The sequence below is a fragment of the Pinus tabuliformis genome, chromosome 9 (assembly GCF_031772625.1).
Source record: "Pinus tabuliformis cultivar Carrire ecotype Pingquan chromosome 9, CPIR1, whole genome shotgun sequence".
NCBI classification, from domain to species: domain Eukaryota; kingdom Viridiplantae; phylum Streptophyta; class Pinopsida; order Pinales; family Pinaceae; genus Pinus; species Pinus tabuliformis.
Window position 1 is genome coordinate 1,746,814,149 of NC_142307.1, and position 19,979 is coordinate 1,746,834,127.

A 19,979-nucleotide genomic window follows, 5' to 3' on the forward strand; every position below is an offset into this window, starting at 1 on the left:
TCAGTTTAGGGATATATATAGTGCATTCCATCCAATCGCCACCCGATATGGCTGTTGTGAAGCTATCGAACTCCTATGTTGAAATCTCCTTCCAATCAACCATGGTTGAATCTATGAAGTTGTGGGGTGCCCCACCATCAATTAACAATGTCACCATGTGCCCCACCAAAATCCCTATAACTTTAAAACTATGACACCTGGGGGACCCTGACACGGATGCAATAATAGTGGTTTTCCCCCCAGCCTGTGAAGTCTCACCACTGACTATCTGATGTACCTATTCTCGAGCTTGCTCATGTGTTGGCTCTTCATCATCATCATCATTGTCACTCTCCAAATACAACTCAATAAAATGGGCCTTACTGAATTTTTATTTTTCTGCACACATGTGCCCTTGTTCCTAAGGCTCCTGATAGCTGAAATAAAGATTCTTCTTTCTAAGCTCCTTTCGGGTCTCGTCATCCGACCTCGCCTTCTTAGTGCCCTCCTTCTAAATTTTTTTGAATTCTTTACTCTTGAGGGGAAAGGAAGGCTTAGGAGGGAATCTTCTCTTAGGAAAAACATCCTAGATGTGCCTTGCTCTATTAGCTACATTACAAAGTGTGGTGGGTTGATAACCTTTGACCCAACCATGTAGAGGCTTATATAGCCCCTCCACAAATAGCATCACTAATCTAGCTTCTGAAATGTTTGTGACTGTAACCGCTAATCTCATAAAATATGAAATGTAGGCCTGTGGACTGCATGTCTACCTGAGTTGGGCCCACTCCATGAAGTGAAGCTTCGGATCCTTTCTCACAAATTTCTCTATGAACCTCTAAGTGAACTCAGTGTATGAGGTGATGCTGGCGTGACCCATTGTCACCAACCCATGGTACCACCACACATGGGATTTTCCATCCAAGTGTAATGTGGCCAGCTTAATGGCCTCTTCCTTCGTCATATGACTTAACTAGAAATAAGTATCTAGCTTATGTACCCATAACCGAGTTGAGAATTTAGATGACCCATCAAATTAAGGAATGGTCACCTTCATCAATGTCTTTTGTAGCTCATGACTTTGCCTGAAAGCCTTCTGAATTGTCTTAAGATTTCTTTTTAGTTAGAGATGGCAGAAACTAGTGAAAATCATAACATCTTGGAACTTGTGTCCCAATGTTCTATAGTCCAAAAAATCTACATAAGGAATCCCCTTACTCGTCTACTTTATCTGGTCTTCTGCTATCTCTTGTATCAACTAAGGCATGTTTGGTGTGGGTGCGCTATTGTGTGAGTGTCAATGGCTCTACATGGTAGGATGAGCATGGAAGCCCTCATCACTGTTGGACCCCTTTCCATTCATAAGATCTCTCTCGGTCGAAGTTCCCATGTTTGTTATCCTTCCCATAAAATCCACCATCTCCTTTTGGCCCTTAGCCAAATCATTCAATGCACTAAGCAATTCATTGAATGCTTTTGTTTCCTTGTTCCCCATGTTTGGTTCATATAGCCTTTAATGATGTTTTCTATGAAATTTTTCGTTAATCACTTTGTTGGCACATTGTTGTGGATATAATTTTTCATTTATTTGTCTCATGCATCAACATGCAGTGACATGGATATAATTCCAAACTTAAACCAGTGACTAAAATATTGCCTCATATTCAGAAATAATTGATATAACAATGACAATAATGATGAACATAATTGATATAAGATTAACAACCATTATATGACATCAGCCTTGACTGAGTTATAATCCAAAGATAATACACTAGCCTTATAAAGGCTCACAACAACACCATTAAAAGATAAATAATAAGGCAAGATACAAGGAACAAGGAACCTAGGTTATTAGCTTCTTAGGAGGTTCTTTCATCCATAGTGAGTGTCAGCGTTAATACATAGTCATTCGAACCATCCATAGGAAGATACACAACCCCACTCTCCAACGCATACTCAACATGAGATAAGTGGCATACATTACCTTATAATTTCGACCTCTAACAACATACAATTCTCATCCCTTTCTAGCGTATAAGCTCAATCTTGAATGAGTGACACGACCAACAGATTAAATTGTAACTCAACCCCCACAAAAAGCTATGACGCATAGGAAAATACCACCAGCACATCCCTTTATCTAGCAATAACACTCAATGGAGATAACTTGACCCTCAACCCCTTTCATTTTAGTCCCATGAATATCAGTATTTATCTCAGCCACTAAAGAATACGACCAACAATGAAGCAAAAAGAGAACCCATCCCTCTTAGTTGACATTAATATTAGCCATACGACCAATGCTAAAATATAGAAACCTTGACCCAAAAAATGATAACTCAACCAACAATTTAAGGAAGGAAACTTGTCCTTCTCAACAAAGAAATTTGACCCACAAATATGCTCACGTATGGGAAGTTCAACCCTTAAAAATGTGCCTTTTGTTTAGTGTTCAAACTCCAACGAATACTTTATGCCAAAAGATGTGAAAAAAACCATATTAGAAGATAAAACCTTGTACCTACATTATTTTCTACAAATACTCTTCTCCTTGTTAGCGCAATGGTGAAATCTAAGTGATTCCACTCTGATGAACCAACTAGGGTATATAATTTCAACACTGAAGCTAGCAATAACAACGAGTGTTTCTCAAACCCTAAGCTTCTCTTCAAAAACTTTCCAAAAACTCTTTTTCTCAAAATGAAAATGATAAAATGAAGAGAGACTCCTCACTTTTTCCCTTTAGTGGCGACTTTTATCACCATTTTATCTTTTCAATTTTATAAAGTCACTTTAAGAACTTTTCATTTTATAAAATGAAAATAATTTTTCATTAGCCTAGGATATGTCCTCATTTTCACCCCTTAACCACTTATAATTTTTTTCCTAAGTGAATCATGTTTCCAACTACTTAATGAAAGTTGAGTGGGGGTTGTGAGGTGTTGAATGTGTATCTACCACCATGTGAGGATTTTCTTTTCCATATTTACTACAACTAAAATGATAATTTGAGTGGTTCTTAAATTACATCATGTTTTCAAGTAAGATACAAAACTATGAATCAAGGAGTTGACCCTAGTGCCATAGTCGGCTCCGCCAAACTTAGGGACAAAAAGCTTCATCTTAAGTGTGAAACAATGTAAGAAAATGGGGATAATGTGGAACTAATAGGATTATGGTTGCAATTGGAGTTGCAAATGTTGTTGGAGCATTTATTTTAGGATATATTAGTGAGTGTTCATAAGTTAATCTAGTACATATTCATCATATCTTGCATCATTTTCCCCTAGAGCTTTTGTTATTGTTGGACTTGTTCTTATTATAAATAACAAGGGTTTCTAGAAAGAGACATTATTGATCCTATATTTAATCTACCAAGAGTTTATCAATGTCGAAGCCTTAAGAGTGACTCCAAAGTTAATTGGAAATTTGCAAAATCCATGGTAAAAGAATGATGTGAATATAGTAGGGAACACCAATTTATGAGTTATAGACACAAAGCAAGGAGTCTTGAGAGTCTCCAAATTCATTTAGGTGTTTGGAAAATCCATTATAGAGTAGCAAATAGAAGAATATGTTGCTTATGTATAAGGGAATTTAACGACGATGAGTTATGAGTAAAAGGGTGAATTTAGAAAAAAAAAATCAAAAGTGTGGGTCACTTCTATGATTTTTTTTTAATGGAATTGGATAAAAAACTAGTGAAAGAGTATAAAAACCAGTGGGTCTAACAACAATGAATAAGACCTACAACTAAAAAAAATTTACGAGTTCAAATTCCAAATAAGCAAACATGAAAAAGGCAATACAAGAAAAAATAGGTGACCTATGTGTCACCAAGAATATTTGAAGAGAGTTCAAAGGAGACTCTCAAGAAAGAAAAATAAACATGTAAAAAAGACAAAGCTATGTAATCTTATTAAATCCTAATACTCATAGCCCTATTATTCTAAAGGTGGCCCCTATTCTTCTATAATTGGATTCTTCCTAAGAAATAATAGTAGAGGCGGAGATTTAGAACATGTCTTCAGCTTAATCAGGGTAAGACGTTGGAGACACAACACTGCCCTCCCGAGGTGACCAACAATCCATGATCTAAGGAACCTATAACACCCTTACGCAGGCCACTGGAAGTAGAAAACTACGAACCTCTAGCCTCTCTTCTGAATTGAGCGTCATCTCCTACACTACACATATAAATCCTACCCTATTGTTTTAGCACAAAAAACACAAGCCCCACCCTCGGTCACCATAATCCAATGATTGGATAATTTAGATACAAAATAACAATGTGGAAAATAATAAACAAAAAGAAAAATCCAAAAATAATATATACATACACACATTAGGCTTCATATATTATCTAGTTTATATATAATTGTGATAACTAAATTTCATAATGGAAATATACATATATTTAAATAGGTGATTATATATAGTGAAACTTGTCCTGAATTAAATGAAATGAAAATTAAAATGAAAAGTATGAATTTCAACGAATTTCTGGACCTCATGAAATCGAAAGGAACTTCAATGGTATGATTGCCCACTACCCAAGCTTGATTTGAGAAGCACAAAGATTCAATGTATTAAAGAGATTAGGAACCGTCAAAGAAAGGCATTGATACGCATAGCGAGTGAGATGTAGAATAATCAAAGTTCTGTTTCAATTAATAAATTGGGGATGGTTTCGTTAAATAAACTGGGAAGTCGCAAAACTCTAGCTATTCGATTTCTAGTAGTGAAGTAAGGTTTGTGTACTGCACCAATGAAGTCCACAACTTTGACATTGTAGAAAGTTATTCAAGGAGATGCTCACCTTCGGATTGCTCATGAAGCAAAAGAAAACGACACTGCACCACAATATTGGCATATGATATTCTCTACCAATGTTTATATCTGGTGGGTTGCAAGGCCTTGACATTTAACATTATCTATCCATGGTTATATCGTGTGGGTTGCATAGCCTAATTATGTGTAAGCATAAGAATCGGCCCCGTAACATAGATGAACATCATTACCAACTAAATAAGTCTATAACTGTGTGGGTTCCATAGCCTATTTATGTGTTACCATAAGAATTGGCCCCATAATATAGATGAACATCATTGCCAATTAAAGAAGTCACCTTTTAAAGTAAGTTGATTAATAAAAATGTTTATAAATTATTACTTTTAAAATTTGATGAATATGTGAGCGTAATTTTTTATGGTTAATATATCATTTATATGTGATATTAAAAGGATGTTAATAAAAATAATAATATTGATCTTAAATAAGATATTTTAATGTTTAATTTAAGTAAGACATCTCAATTATATCAATTTCATACAAAAATATGTTTTTCTTTCTTTATTTCTATCTTTATAAATAAAATAAGTGATATATATATATATATATATATATATATATATATATATATATATATATATATATAATAAGTAAATTTATTAAGCATAGACTAATAATTTGTGTGGATTTTAATCTTCATTAGATTTAAGTTCAAATTTCATAGAGAGAAGCTAAAAGTGAAAGCCAATTGTGAAAGTGATGGTATCATGGGGCATCTAATCTTGATTGAGTCTCATACTCTCCTAATAACAACATCTTATTAAATAGAGTGTTCTTCTATTAAACATTAAAATTAACTCCAACATTTATTTAACATTATATATATTTCAAATAAAGACAAAAATGATGATTGTCTTTCTTACTTATATTCAAGTCTCATAATTCTTTTAAGCCTTAAATTTAAGGCCTATCATTAAAACCATCATGAAAATTAGAAATATATATATTATATATATAACTAATTTTTAGAGAATCCAAAATTCAAATATAAAAATGTAAGTCCAAAATTATTTGTACCCTAGATTAGGGAGTTGTTTTTAGTGCGATTTTCTGGAGTTTCCGGCAGAAAAATTTATGGTGAAATCTTGATTTATGTTATTTAAACTAGTTTTTTTTATTGTATATATGGATTCAGCACCCTAAAAAACACCTAGGGCATTTCTATTGTGCAGGTTTACTCATCAAACATGTGATTTCAATGAATTCCTGCCAGATTTTAGAGAAATTAGACTGGAAAAATCCACCGAAAAAACTTCCAAAAAATCACACTTAAAAAAACTCCCTAAATTAACTCCAAAACTACAGGATTGATAAAAATTGCTATGGATCAAACAAACCGACTCTTATCATTGACACAATCATGAAAATTAGAAAAAAAAAAGGTTATATATATACATATATATATTACAAAATCCAAAATTCAAATATAAAAATGTAAATCCAAAATTAAAAATAGATCTACGCCGTTAGTGTACAGTCGATTAGCTCCAAAACGGCACGGTGGTTGAAGATCGCTATGGATCAAACAAGGGGACTCTTGTGAATATGGTGGGCCCATTCCAACGGTCGTCTCAGGGGAATCGTGGGCGCTCTTCTGGTTGCACATCACGGCATGTTAGTAGTTGGTTCCAGCGCAACAATCCTGACAAGTCTGAGAGGCTCTCTAGTGCTGCAATGGGCTGCTTCCTCTGATTCACAAACCGACGCGTCTGCGCCGAATTTTGAACCATACGCATCTTAATTAATGACGTGTGTAAGGTGAACACATTTCTGCATATACGGTGGTGCCCAATCTGTTCGTTATTTCGACCGGCATTGTGAGTGAAATTTCCATTCACAGTAAGGCTAGCAAATGTAGGAATCCCCGGACCTTTCTATGAGTCTCGAGTTGCTGCTCTGCAGTCCGTCCCAGGGATTCCACCGTTGCAAGGGGTGTGGAGTGTAAGTTGTCGTCCCTCTTTATGGCTAACTCTGAATGTTGCTCGCACCAGTGGGATTGTTTGATTCAATTGATTCAACGGCCGACCTTTAGGTGTCCTCATCATGTCTCCACGGTTCCCCTAATCTGCCTGCTGTGTGCATAGGTTTAATAGCTGATTCTTTCTCTGGTCCGATGTTGATTACTGCTCAGTGTGGAGATTCTACTTTGCATTTTCTCCCTCAAACGATGAGCGGCTATTTGCAATTCCAAAGTGAATAAATCTAGCAACAATGGTTGGCTTATCTCATGGGGCAAACTCTTTAGACATTGTATTATAAACATATACATGTCATTTACTAATGAAAATAGTAAATGACAAAATAGAGACACTAATGACACAAACGTAAAAATGGTTGTTATTAATGAAAATGATAATTTAGGGAGTTGCACAGAAGCAAGAGCGTTTTTCTGAACGAAAATGACAATATAGATACACTGATGACAAACAAACTAATTAAAATGACAATTTAGGGATTTGCATATAAGCCAGTTTTTGGTTGTTGATTTGCATAGAAACCAGTTTTTTTTTCTAATAAGAGATCCAATTTAGTGAGTTGCACCGCAAAGGTTGTTTTTCCCTTTTTCCAAATAACAGATCCTTAGAAAGATGTAAAGCTCTAGAAACGTGACCACCAAAAGAAGTAACAAGATGACCACCAAAGCACAACTTATTCTAAAACCAAGATTGCTAGGTAGATAAATCTCAACAAGGGCATCTTTATGGTTTTAACTACCAAAGGAAATTATCTTTGTTAATGCCATATGATATGATGACCTAAAATGCAAGAAATATTGTCATCAAGCCTACGATGAGAATGAATGCATAAACAGATTTGTTCATCCACGGATAGAAGGGAAGATAATTGGATTAATAATTAGTATTTAAGTTTTTAAAGGTGTTTTGAAAATTAAATAATTATTGAATAGAATTGGATTAATAATTAGTGTTTATGTTGGAGAAGGGAAGAGCGAGAGGGGTGCTTTATAACCCCAATGAAATAATAGAAATAAGGTTCACATGGGGACTTGGGAATGTTACAAATAATCAAGCTAAAGCCTTGTTATTCTAGCAAGGACTTAATATCGTTATATCCAAAAGTCTATGGTAACTAAATATAGTTGAAGATTCATTGATTGTTATCCAAAGGTGTTCCAAGCTCAGGCATCTAAAAGACTCTAAACTTCCTTCTATGTTCCTAAGGATAGGGATCCTTCTAAGCAATTTAGAAGATTATACTTTTTTCCATGTAAAATGAGAGAACAATACAGAGGCAGATAGCCAAGCCAATAGAGGCAGTGCCTTAGATAAAGGGGTTTTGATTTTAGACCAAGCACATTCCCAAATATCTCACATCCCATGATAGAATATCTAAGCGATATGACTACATGTATTAAATGGAATAAATCATGCATTAAAGGAGACAGATCATGCCCATTCAAGTATTACTTTGAGGTATGGCAAGACTCTCTCGGGAGTTGGAGAAGGCAGATGTGACATCTCGACTCCAGATGGAGGCACAAAGGATGAAGTGTCATGATGATGGCCAAGTGGAAAACAAATGAATTAACAGTAAATGCTAAGATCGGGGAATGCAGGATTAGTATATCACTTCCACTGCATCAAGTGGTAGCATTTCAATCCGAACATAAATTGGCGGTTGCAGGGTTGGTGGCTCGTGCCAAGTCTGAAAAACAGTCTAGGAATAGCATTGAATGTGAGGGGATGTGCACAACATTCCATATTAAGGATTTGGATGAAGTAGTTAAATGTAAGAGCTATACGAGTATAAGGAAGGATTGCGCTCAAAATGGCCTCGACCAAACTCAATGGAAGTGGCGACAGTGCAAAGGAACAAGGAACTTCATCCACAGCAGACATTGTGGCCATGTTAGAAAAAATGGGGAAACAGGTAGCACAAGAGGTTCATGATCAATTCACAGTGGTGATGACTCATCTCATTGGCATCGGGAAGGATTTGAAGTTGCTGTAGAAGACTGTGGATCATTTGAACACGAAAATGCTCAATTTAAACATCAAGGTTGATAACATGGAGGTTAAGGTGGAAGCAACGAAAGTTGGTGTGTTAACAGAGGTCTTCAAGCTTGGAGAAATGTCCTCAGCCAGATCTCAGGTAGTTGGGGAGGAAGAACATGAGCGCTATGAGTCCGGAATGAATATGGTTCTTGGACAAAGGCAAGATGCGGCTCAGGAGGATAGTCCACCAGAGAAGCTGGAAGGCAGTGGGTAGATAGTTTATTTTCATATATAGATCATATGTTATGTCATTTTGTCAAACTCTGTGGGGTTTTTTGGAGATGTTATAGTTTAAATGATGTAAGTAGAAGAGTAGAAAATAATCAGGGTAACAACAAATACTCTTATGAATTAACTCTAGAATCTTTGAATTAACACCATTTATTGGGCATTTATAGTGAACACCCATTTCTATATTTTTCAGTAATGACCATTTTATAATGATTATATTTAAATTTATACATGAATAGCTTCTCTATTAGTGAACACCCATTTCATAATTTTTTATTCTCTTAAAATTATGATAATTATTTTTTATTTTTATTTTTTTTATATATTTTTAAATAAAATAAATTTTTTTATTTTTTTCTCAATTTATTACATTATAATTATTAAATTATAAATTTATTAATGTTAATTTCTTTTTATTCTTATTTCATGGATTAAAAATTATTTTTTCTAGTTTTTTCTTGGATTTATTACAATATAAATTAGTAAATTATAAATTAATTAGTATTAATTTCTATTTTTTAGTTTTCTTTATCCATAGTTTTTACATTATTGTTTTTGTTTATATTTACCAGTTTTATTTTTATTGTATTCTAGCTATCCATCTATGTCTTGAAGATGAACCATAGTAAGTAGTTCGAAAAGCCTCCACCAAAAAAACTATATATGGTTGATCCTCAAGAAACTCCACATATAATATGATCATTATGAATGAAAAAAGATAAACTAGCATTAACCAATTTAATATAAGCTTTAATAAAATTGTTACTATAAAATTAACTATAAATAAAAAAAATTAAAATTGTTACTATAAAATTAATTATAAATAAAAAAAAATTATTCCATCATTGATGAAAGGTTTATATTGAAATCATTTGAAATGTGAATTTGCTTTGTTCCATCATTGATGCGAGGTTTACAATGAAATCATATGAAATATTTTTCAATAAAAAGATACTAGTTTATTAGGAAAAAATGTTATGGAAAAAAATTATATGTTAAAAAACAAAAAATGTAAGAAAAAAATTGAAATTATATATATATATTTCAAAATAAAAACCAAATAGTAATATTACTATAACATGGAATTTACAATATAATGACATTTTCAATATTGCTGACAAATTTTTGTGAAATATAGTACAAATCTTTAATTCTAGTAATAAATCCACTTAAATAAAAAACGTTATGGAACTTTTACATTTAATTTTCTTAAAAACAATATCTAAAAATGCTAAATATTGAATAAATGTATAAAACATATGAGGTCTAATAGATATATCAATAAGGTGGTATGAGAAGCAATGGTGGTTGGTAAAGGAATTCGGCTTATGGAAGTCAATGAATTTTTATGGTCTTTTTTAGCTTTTATATAAAATTGGAAAGTTAAAAAAAGAGATCAATGATGATTGATAACATTATGGTCTTAATTTCTGTGTAGAATAAGAATGTTAATCTCGTTCGACATGATGAAGATGTAGTCCTACCAAGCTTAAAAAAAAAGAAATAAAGCACTAAAGTTAATTTTATTATATATTACATAGACATTAATAATTGTAGGTACAATTATATCTAAATAGAGATTAGCAAGTAATGCATTAGCATGATAGAGATGTAGTCCTACCAAACTTTAAAAAAACACTAAAATTAATTTTATTATATATTACATAAACATTAATAATTGTAAATACAATTATATCTAAATAGACACTAGCAAATAATGCATTGAGCTAGTAATACATTAGCTCAATGTTAAGATGGATATAGATTTTTTTTTCTTAGAAAATGTAAAGTGGATAGTGAATGTCAATCGTGGTTGTTCACTCACAAAATAAGAGAAAAATAAAAATTTTAATCTATTCAATAATTGTTTTCAGCAAAAGGCACCCAAAAAACCTAACTAACCATGACTCGGAATAAGTATAATGGAATTGAATAATAATAAAAATAATAGAAAATAAGTAACCTGGTTGTAATCTATTTAATAATTGTTTTCAGCAAAAGGCACAAAAAAACCTAACTAACCATGACTCGGAATAAGTATAATGAAATTGAATAATAATAAAAATAATAGAAAATAAGTAACCTGGTTGTAGAAAAAATTCACCTCGTAGAACCATCAAAAAGGATAGGCAACCCTGTATCAATGATAAGTCATCGTGGAAGGGTCCATAATGGGGCTATATATTTCCCCAAAGGGTCCAGTAATGCAATCAAAAGATTATATGTAATGCCAGATTCTCCTAGTGTTTACTGGTTACTACTTTAATCCTTTTCTTTGTTTTTCTTATTATAAGACAAATAATAGATCAAGAAATTATGAAGTCATGGGAAATGCAGGCATTTTCGGTTGCATACAACATTTTATTATTTATCAATTATTTATAAATGACATTTTTCATTAAAAAGATTGAATTTCCGGATTTAACATTCAAAACCTCTAAGCTTAACTTTAAAATATGTGAGTGATAAATTCTTTTAATATTTCTCCACAAAGATGGACTTGTTTTCACAAAGAAACCACAATTTTTTCTTAAAATCCCAGTGTAAGGGCTGATTTTGCAAATAAGCAGAAGGTGTATACAGAATTACACATATTGTGGGCAATAGTTAAACATGGGAAAGTCAAATGAAAATTGTTAGTTCTTTCAAAAGGGGAAAGTCAAATGAAAATTGTTAGTTCTTTCAACCCAGTTTTGAGTAACAATAATCTTGTGTCGGACATCAAAAGTATATCATATGATACTGATATAATTACATGTTTCAAGGAACTGGTCAACTGATATTCAGCTGTTTTGTGGAAAGTATACTGATAAAATTGTTAGTTCTTTCAACCCAGTTTTGAGTAACAATAATCTTGTGTCGGGCATCAAAAGTATATCCTATGATACTGATATCATTACATGTTTCAAGCAACTGTTCAACTGATATTCAGCTGTTTTGTGGGCCTTCAGAGTATAGGAGTTACTGATGTCAAATGGTGCGCACAAACAGTGAAGAAACTGACACGACAGTTAAGGCCTAAAGGTAACACGATAGTCAAGGTCTCTAGCATAAAATGGCTGACATTTATTAAAAAATGGGAGACATTGTAACCATTCGAAACCGCCACTAGAATTGGAAAACTAGTGAAACTAAAAGGGGGCCAGGCAAATCAGAAGTGCTTCACGCATTTCTCACTCAAGAGAAGAAGGATTCAACAATCTAACAAGGCACAGGGGAAAGCCAAAATCATTGAATAGATCAATGCTAGTTCAGTGGAAGAGGAACACCAAAACAAATTTCCCACAAGATTTGTAACCCAAGTTGTAATTGTTCCAAAGAGAGCCTCAAATGGAAAACATAGTGCAACTTAAAAGGGGGCGGACAAATCAGTTGACATTTCTTTCTGCTTCTTTTTGTCTATCATAAGTGTTGTGGCCCAACTAGTTATAAGATTCAAAAAAATCTCTCTCGGGAATAGGGAAAGTTCAGATATCGTGAGTGTTGTGGCCTAACTAGTTATAAGGTTCAAAAAATTCTCTCTCAGTAATAGGGAAATTTCAGATCTTAGGTGGCAAGAAAAAAGAGAACAATCCTAGTTCAGTGAAAGAGGAACACCAAACCAAATTTCCCACAAGATTGGTAACACAAGTTATAATTGTTCTAAACAAATACTCAAATGGAAAAAACTGTGAAACCTAAACGGGGAGGTAAATCAGTCCAGATTTCTTTCTGCTTCGTTTTGTCTATCATTACTGTTGTGGCCCAACTAGTTATAAGATTCAAAGTAATCTGTTTCAGAAATAGGGAATGTTCAGATCCTAGGTTGCAGGAAAAAACTATGAAGCATGCCCCTCAACATGTTTATAATCTCTTTCAAGGACGGGGTAAGTTTGGCTCTCATTACTGTTGAGGCGCAACTAGTTATAAGATTGAATGAAATCTGTTTCAGAAATAGGTAATGTTCAGATACTAGGTGGCAGGAAAAAACTATGAAACATGCCCCTCAGCATGTTTATAATCTTTTTCAAGGACGGGAAATTTTGGCTCTGAATTGATAATAACAACAGGGAAAGTTCGGCTCTGAAGTGACAAGAAAAATATTAGATGGTTAGAAACATAAAATTCAGATGATATGATTTTTACTGAAATTTTTTTTACTTTTCATAATATAGACACTGAAGCTTAAATTCAATTAAAACACTATTGTTAACATGCCCTTCAAGATGTTGATATTGAGCGAAAATGTCTTAGTTTCCTAATCAATGGGCTATCATGACTTGTTATTTACCCATCTAAGCAGCGACATGTAATAGTCCCTGTACCTCCCCTTTTTGATAATTTGTATCTTACTTTCATCCGATCTATTAGAACTATCAAAAACCAATCTGAATCTAGATATGCACTGATGCAATGTAAGGCTAGCAAAGCTTGAGGTGGCGTATCTCAGGTTCCAATATCTAGTAAGGCAACCATTGTTGTTCTACAGCCACAGATAAAACCGCAAGAAGTTGGGAAGTTTGGGTTCAGAATCCAGATGGATTGTGCTAATATCACAGCCTCACCAAGCCTAAAGAGAAGCAAGAGGTTCAGCTTAACTTTTCTTGCCTGCCATAAATCACCCGCTGAAAGATATTTCGGGGACTGAGTAGCAGTAGGATATAACCAGGAAGTCTCACAATTAATACTACCTAGAAGACTGAAACAACAGATAAAACAAGCGGATGGATTTAACCCCTGACCTTCCAGTGTCTCAAAGCTTCAAGAGAAGGCCAGTTGCCATCTCACAAAGAACAAAGAAAATTATGGATTCCCCCTGTCCCCACCCACTCTGTAGAAGCATCCATATTTTTCACCTTACTAACAATCTACCTGTAATCTATGGTCTTCAAGCAGCCATAAATCCTTACAGTGGAGGTTCTCAAATTTCAAGATAGTGGTTAACTGAAGTCCCTTTAGCGTCGAATGCCCAATTACAAAGATACACAAACAATTTCATGAATACAGCTAACCAGCCTGCGCTTGGAAGATGAAATCAATTTAAACAACCATACTTTAACATACCCTCCCTATAAATGTAACTAAAGCAATAGATTTTGGTTAATTCAAAATTTTGCCAAAGGACAAGGTTTAATTCAACTTGCAAGGTAACTGAAACAAAAATTAAATTCAGCATAAGTGAAAAGATTTAGATGTATGTGCAAGACCACCAAGAATTTCTGCCAGATAACAAAGTTTCTGGCAGAATTCCATAAATCTAAGTCCCATGAAACTAAAGGCATTATTGTGGCAGAATAAAGGGAGTGAAGACACTTATAAAATCAAAACGCACATACATACCTTGTAAACTTCATCGAATTTGTCATACATGAAGCGAGTGATAATGCTGGTCTTGCCCACGGACTGGTCTCCCAAGAAAACAAGCTTGTACTTCACCAGAGGCGAGAGAGAAGCGGTATGCCTCACCATCTTCCTGATTCGACTCTCTTTCTCCTTGGTGCTTTTCGAACCCTCGATGCGCAAACCCAAGTCTTCAAGGAAGTCTTGCAGGAAGGTGCAGGCAGAGCTCTGCCGGTCTGTTTGCTATTCTTGTTCGTCGTGAGGAACGCGCGCTGCATTATATTAGGAAAATTTGAATATTTATATCACGATTAGAGATCGTTTAGCTTTCAGTTTAGAGACAATCGAATCATGTACGATGATGGGGCACGTGGCGATAATCGAAATCAATTTGTTTTTATTTATTTTAATTCAACCCTCTTAACTCGAACGAGGTCTACGCTGGTCACGGTTTGGACTTGGGTTATTAACGTGACGACCTCGGGTCTCAACTTATGAATATAGTAAGTAATCAACTTTGAAGCTGTAGCCTAACCATTATGTTTTTTTGTTGGGTAAGTATGGAAATTTCAGTTATATTTTAAAAAAAATAAAAATGAGTAGGGATTTTTGTAAATGTAAATAAGTGTTGTTAAAATTTATAATTTTAATTGTTTTAAAAGCTTTTGATGGTGGGTAATCTATTTCCACCATAAAAAATATGACTTAAACACTCTCTCTACAGAATATTTTGATTTTTTTTACGTTGATACTGTCCGTGCAACGCTCCTAGCTTCTCGACAAACACCTTGCTAAATAGATTATCCCAACAGCTGCCAGAATATCTGCATAATTCTGGCTATTGTCCTTGAAGCTCTTGCATTCTAAAATGAATTTTTTTAGTTAAGAAATACATACTCCTTCCTCCTACACTTCTTTTAGCATTTTAAACACCTATTAATAAGTAAAAGTAACAACTAACTTTGAGTTTATATAATAGTTCAAAGTAATGGATAAAATGTGTTTTGTTAATTAAAACTATAGATATATAATTGTTGTATTAGCTCTATATAAGGATAGTAAGTGAGATAAGGGAGTATTTATATAAAAGAATATTATAAGATATGTTTTTTTTTTTTTTTTTAATTGGAAAGAAATTTTAATATTATAAAAAATTGTGATTTTAAAATAAAATGTTAATTCTATTTAAATAATTTTTTCAAGTGTTTTATATTGAATATTTTCACTAATTTGTTTTTTAAATTTGAAAATATTTAAATCTAATAAATATTTTTAACAATTTGACTTTTATGGTTGAATTGAGGCTTTTGTGATCCATAACAATTATAAGAAGAAATTTCGGCCTAAATCACATTCAGAAGTAATTTGACTTTTCTTTTTTATTGAGGTTTTTTGGAAGTTTTTTCTGTGGGCTTTTTGAGTCTAATTTCTCTAAAGTCCAGCAAGAATTTATTGAAATAACAAGCTTGATGGGTAACCCCTCCACAATCGAAGTGCCCTAGGAATTTTTTAGAGTGTTGAATCCATATATACAGTCAAAAAACCAGTTTAAATAACACAAGTCAAGATTTCACCTCAAATTTTTTCAGCAAATTCTAGCACTATAAAGTTAAAAAAATCACACCAAAAAAAACTTAATTTGAAAGTATTTACATCTTAAAACAAAAATAAATTATGGTTAAAAGAAGAAAGTGACATACTACACTTTAGAGTGTCATTATACCAAATTAATATGCCCATCGATTATCTTCCTTTATTATTTATAGAATAATGTTTTAGAAAAGTAATTTCTCATTCTCTAGTGTAAGGTTTTAACATATATAAAAATTAATTACAATTTTTTTTTAATGGAATTTTTATTTTTAAAAACAAATATATATTATATAGGTTAAACCAAATAAAATAATATCTAAATTTTATTGTTAATTTTTAGAGTTTTAAATATAATTAGTTTTAGGATATATTTATTGAACCAAATTATTAACTAATTCAAATGTAATCAATTAATATGATAATGATGATGATAGTTAACGTCCATTGAGACTAAAGTTTACGAAACGAATTATTTAGTTTGATTTAAGATTTTATTCCTATGCTGAAAAAGTTTGGAGAGAAGCCTCCCGAGCTCATTGTAAGAGGTTAGAAAGGTCACTATTCCAACAAAGATTTTGAAACTAAGATCTAATGTGGTTGCAGGCGGGGCACTCTAAGAGGAAGTGATTTTCATCCTTGATGTCTCGCAAAGATGGCAGATTCGTTCTAATCTTGGCTATATTAATTTTCTTCTTTGAGCTAGCTGAAACAGAGAGATACTTTTGATCTTCTAGGGTGAAGTTGATGACCTCCTTATAATATCTTAATTTTCTTTTAGCTGTTAAATCTTTCTCACACCATATTTTTTCTTTGAACTCAGAAGTAAAAATATTTTTAATGTTATTAATGTCTTGCAATGCAACATTCTAGTCGATCTCCCAATAGTTTAACCAAGCCCTCGTGTCTTTATACCAACCTCATTTGAGCTTTAAGTGGTCTTTATAATATCAAATTCATGTAGTATTATTCAAATTCATTTACATTTAAAAATTAATATTTCCCAATTTAACAATATTATATTAAATATTTTTCATATAATAGATTCACACTAAAATTCTTTTTAATTTAAAATTTACAATTAAAATATATTTATTTTATAAAAATTGTTTTAAATCAATTCTTAATTTTTATTTAAATCGTTTTAAATCAATTTTTAATTTTTATTATTTTAATTAAAAATCATATATTTTATTTAGCTTTCAAACAAATTTATGTTAAAAAAAAAAAATATATATATATATATATACTTTTTCCATAAAATTTTAAATTTCCAATAAAATAATTATAATAAAATAAAAAAAAAAAATCCTTAAATATAAAACCCTCACAAATATGTCTCTAAATATCTTAATTCTCATTAAATTATAACCCTTATTAAATCATAAATATCTAAATAATATTAACATGGGAATGATTAAAAGAAACCTTTCAAACGAGTGAAACCAGCTTCAATTAACACATTAAAGTTTACTTTAAAATGTATATAAGCTTTTGCCATGTGTAAACGTTTTCGCCTCCTCTCTTATAAGATTGATAGATAAAACAAAAATTTGCATTGTCATGGTGTTTAATGGAGTCAGGCATCCTCAACCCTCGTGATATCCATTTTCAGGTGCAATGAAGCGTGCTTGGCGTTTCTTGTGGAGTTATTGTTGGAATTATAGATGAAACACACCACAATCTTCTAACATGGCTTGCATAAAGACAATAGTGACTTCGAGAATGTTGTGCACGAGCTCCATGATTTCACGAATAACAACACCACTGTACCAAAGCGCATTAAGTATAGTGCACTTGAGATGATGAGGAACGCAATTATGTAATTTATTGCGCTCTGAAATATTGTATAAGTAATATTTATAATTTTATTTTATTTTATTTACTTAATTATTTATTTTGTAATTAAAGGAATTGATAATTAGATTAATTTTGTACTCGCTTAACCTAAATCTATTTCAACTATGGTCACTATAATTTTTAGGTAAACTAGGTGATTTTCAATATACTATTTACAAATAAATTTAAGGGATTTGAACTCAATTTTTTTTTTAATATAATATTTTTTATTTATTTTTATAATCATTATCAATTAAATTATTTTAAAAATTTTATAATATTTATAAATAGTATTTATTAAATATAAAAATGATTGAACTTTAAAATTAGAATTATTTGTATAACAATAATTTAAAATAAATAAATTAAAATAAAAAAGAAAATAATTAGAATTATTTGTATAATAATAATTTAAAATAAATAAATTAAAATAATATAGAAAATAACTAAATTAATTTCATTTAGATTGAAAGACACATTTAATATTTTTGGAATGTTTAAATGATCATTATAATATGCCACCAATTATCTACATCATATTATATACTATAAGTGGAAAATATATTTTTACATCATATAGAATTTCTATTAATTTCAACTTATTTGATATAAGATTGTTTGATTGGGCTATGTCATCGGATCAAAAGATTGTATATCAAATACTCTGAGTTGACGTAATTTTTATGTGGTTTAGATATGTTAGTAAAAAATAATTGCATGGTGTATAATATTTTTACTATATTATAGCATATAGCATTGCATTTTATTGAATTGAAACAATTAAAAATTTATCATCCTAAATTTTATTACTTGGATTTTTTTAACTTTAATTAAATTATTTACAATTACATATTCACAAAATAAATATGATAAATCAATTGGATATTTGATAAAGATTTCATTCTTCTTTAACCTTTTGTAAAGATTAACCATAAAAAAAAACATACTATATAAATATATATATATATATATATATAAACACATAAATCTATACATATAATTAAATAATTTATTTTTTTATATATATTTATAATTCTAACTTTAAAATGTACTTCATATTACTCCTATTGAATAATTTATACAAATTATTTATAAGTTTAAAAACCACTCATTAAAAAATCCCATACTACACCAATATACCAATATACACATAGAATTAAATAACATAATTATTTTTTATATAATCATTATTAATTTTATAACTCTAAATGTAACGTTGACTTCATAATACACCTATTGAATAGTTATTCCAACTATTTATAAACTTATTATTTCAATTATGTCATATATCTAATCACTAATTATGTCATGTCTCTAATCAACAAAAGTAACCAAAATAAAATTCCCCATTCTAATATATATATATTCTTGTGCATTTAAAAAATGAATTAAGCTCTATAAAAAGAATATCATTACATTAATTTAATTTAAAATAAAAAAATGAATGATTGAGAATTCATTCCATTTAGAATGAGTAATGTTATCTTATTTTTATGAAGTCGGTTTAAAAGCACTCTACAACTTAGGGTTTGAGTAATACATATTTTTCTCTCTAATATTAGAAAATAGAGAGATCAGAGAGCGATTGATTGCACACAACAAATCACACTTGATACTTTTATTTATCACTACATATAGAAATATATAGGACATAATTTACTGACTTCAACACATATAGATCATCACTACAACTCATACATTCGAAACAACAACTTCTAGACTGACTCCTTGTAACTCCTAATGACAACTACACATGACATGGAAGCATTACTTCCAACACCCTCCCTTAATGCTTACATGGAAAAACACTGAAAACACATAATACAACAACAATATGATATATGTCTTGTTATCACTCCAATATTTCTCTAGAATTGTTAAGAAAGAAATGATTAGAGGTAACCACAAACCAACTTTGGATATTAGGATCTAGCCTTCCTATTTCTTAGAGAGGATGCTCTCTTTATGATTTAACTTTGTTTAGTTAATTGGTTTTAGGCTAGTTATGATTGTACTTGGGTTTTGATTTGGATTTGGTGGGATCACTTACTTAAATGGATAGAGGGATGTTTTTTACCATTGGGCTATGGGGTCAAATGTTAAGCAAACATGACTGAATCAAGTTCTAAAAATAGTGTCTACAGGGAAAGG

General features: G+C 31.5%; 1 protein-coding gene across 1 annotated transcript in view; it reads right to left on the reverse strand.

Moving 5' to 3' along the window:
• LOC149155691 (ras-related protein RABH1e-like) overlaps positions 1–14,663 on the reverse strand; it is a 224,987-nt gene extending 210,324 nt beyond the window's left edge. The window contains exon 1 of the mRNA XM_089441074.1: positions 14,400–14,663. Within this exon, the coding sequence (XP_089297200.1) occupies positions 14,400–14,528 (129 nt within the window). The 5' untranslated portion in view covers positions 14,529–14,663. The remainder of the gene's footprint in view (positions 1–14,399) is intronic.
• Between the last annotated feature and the right edge of the window lie 5,316 nt (positions 14,664–19,979).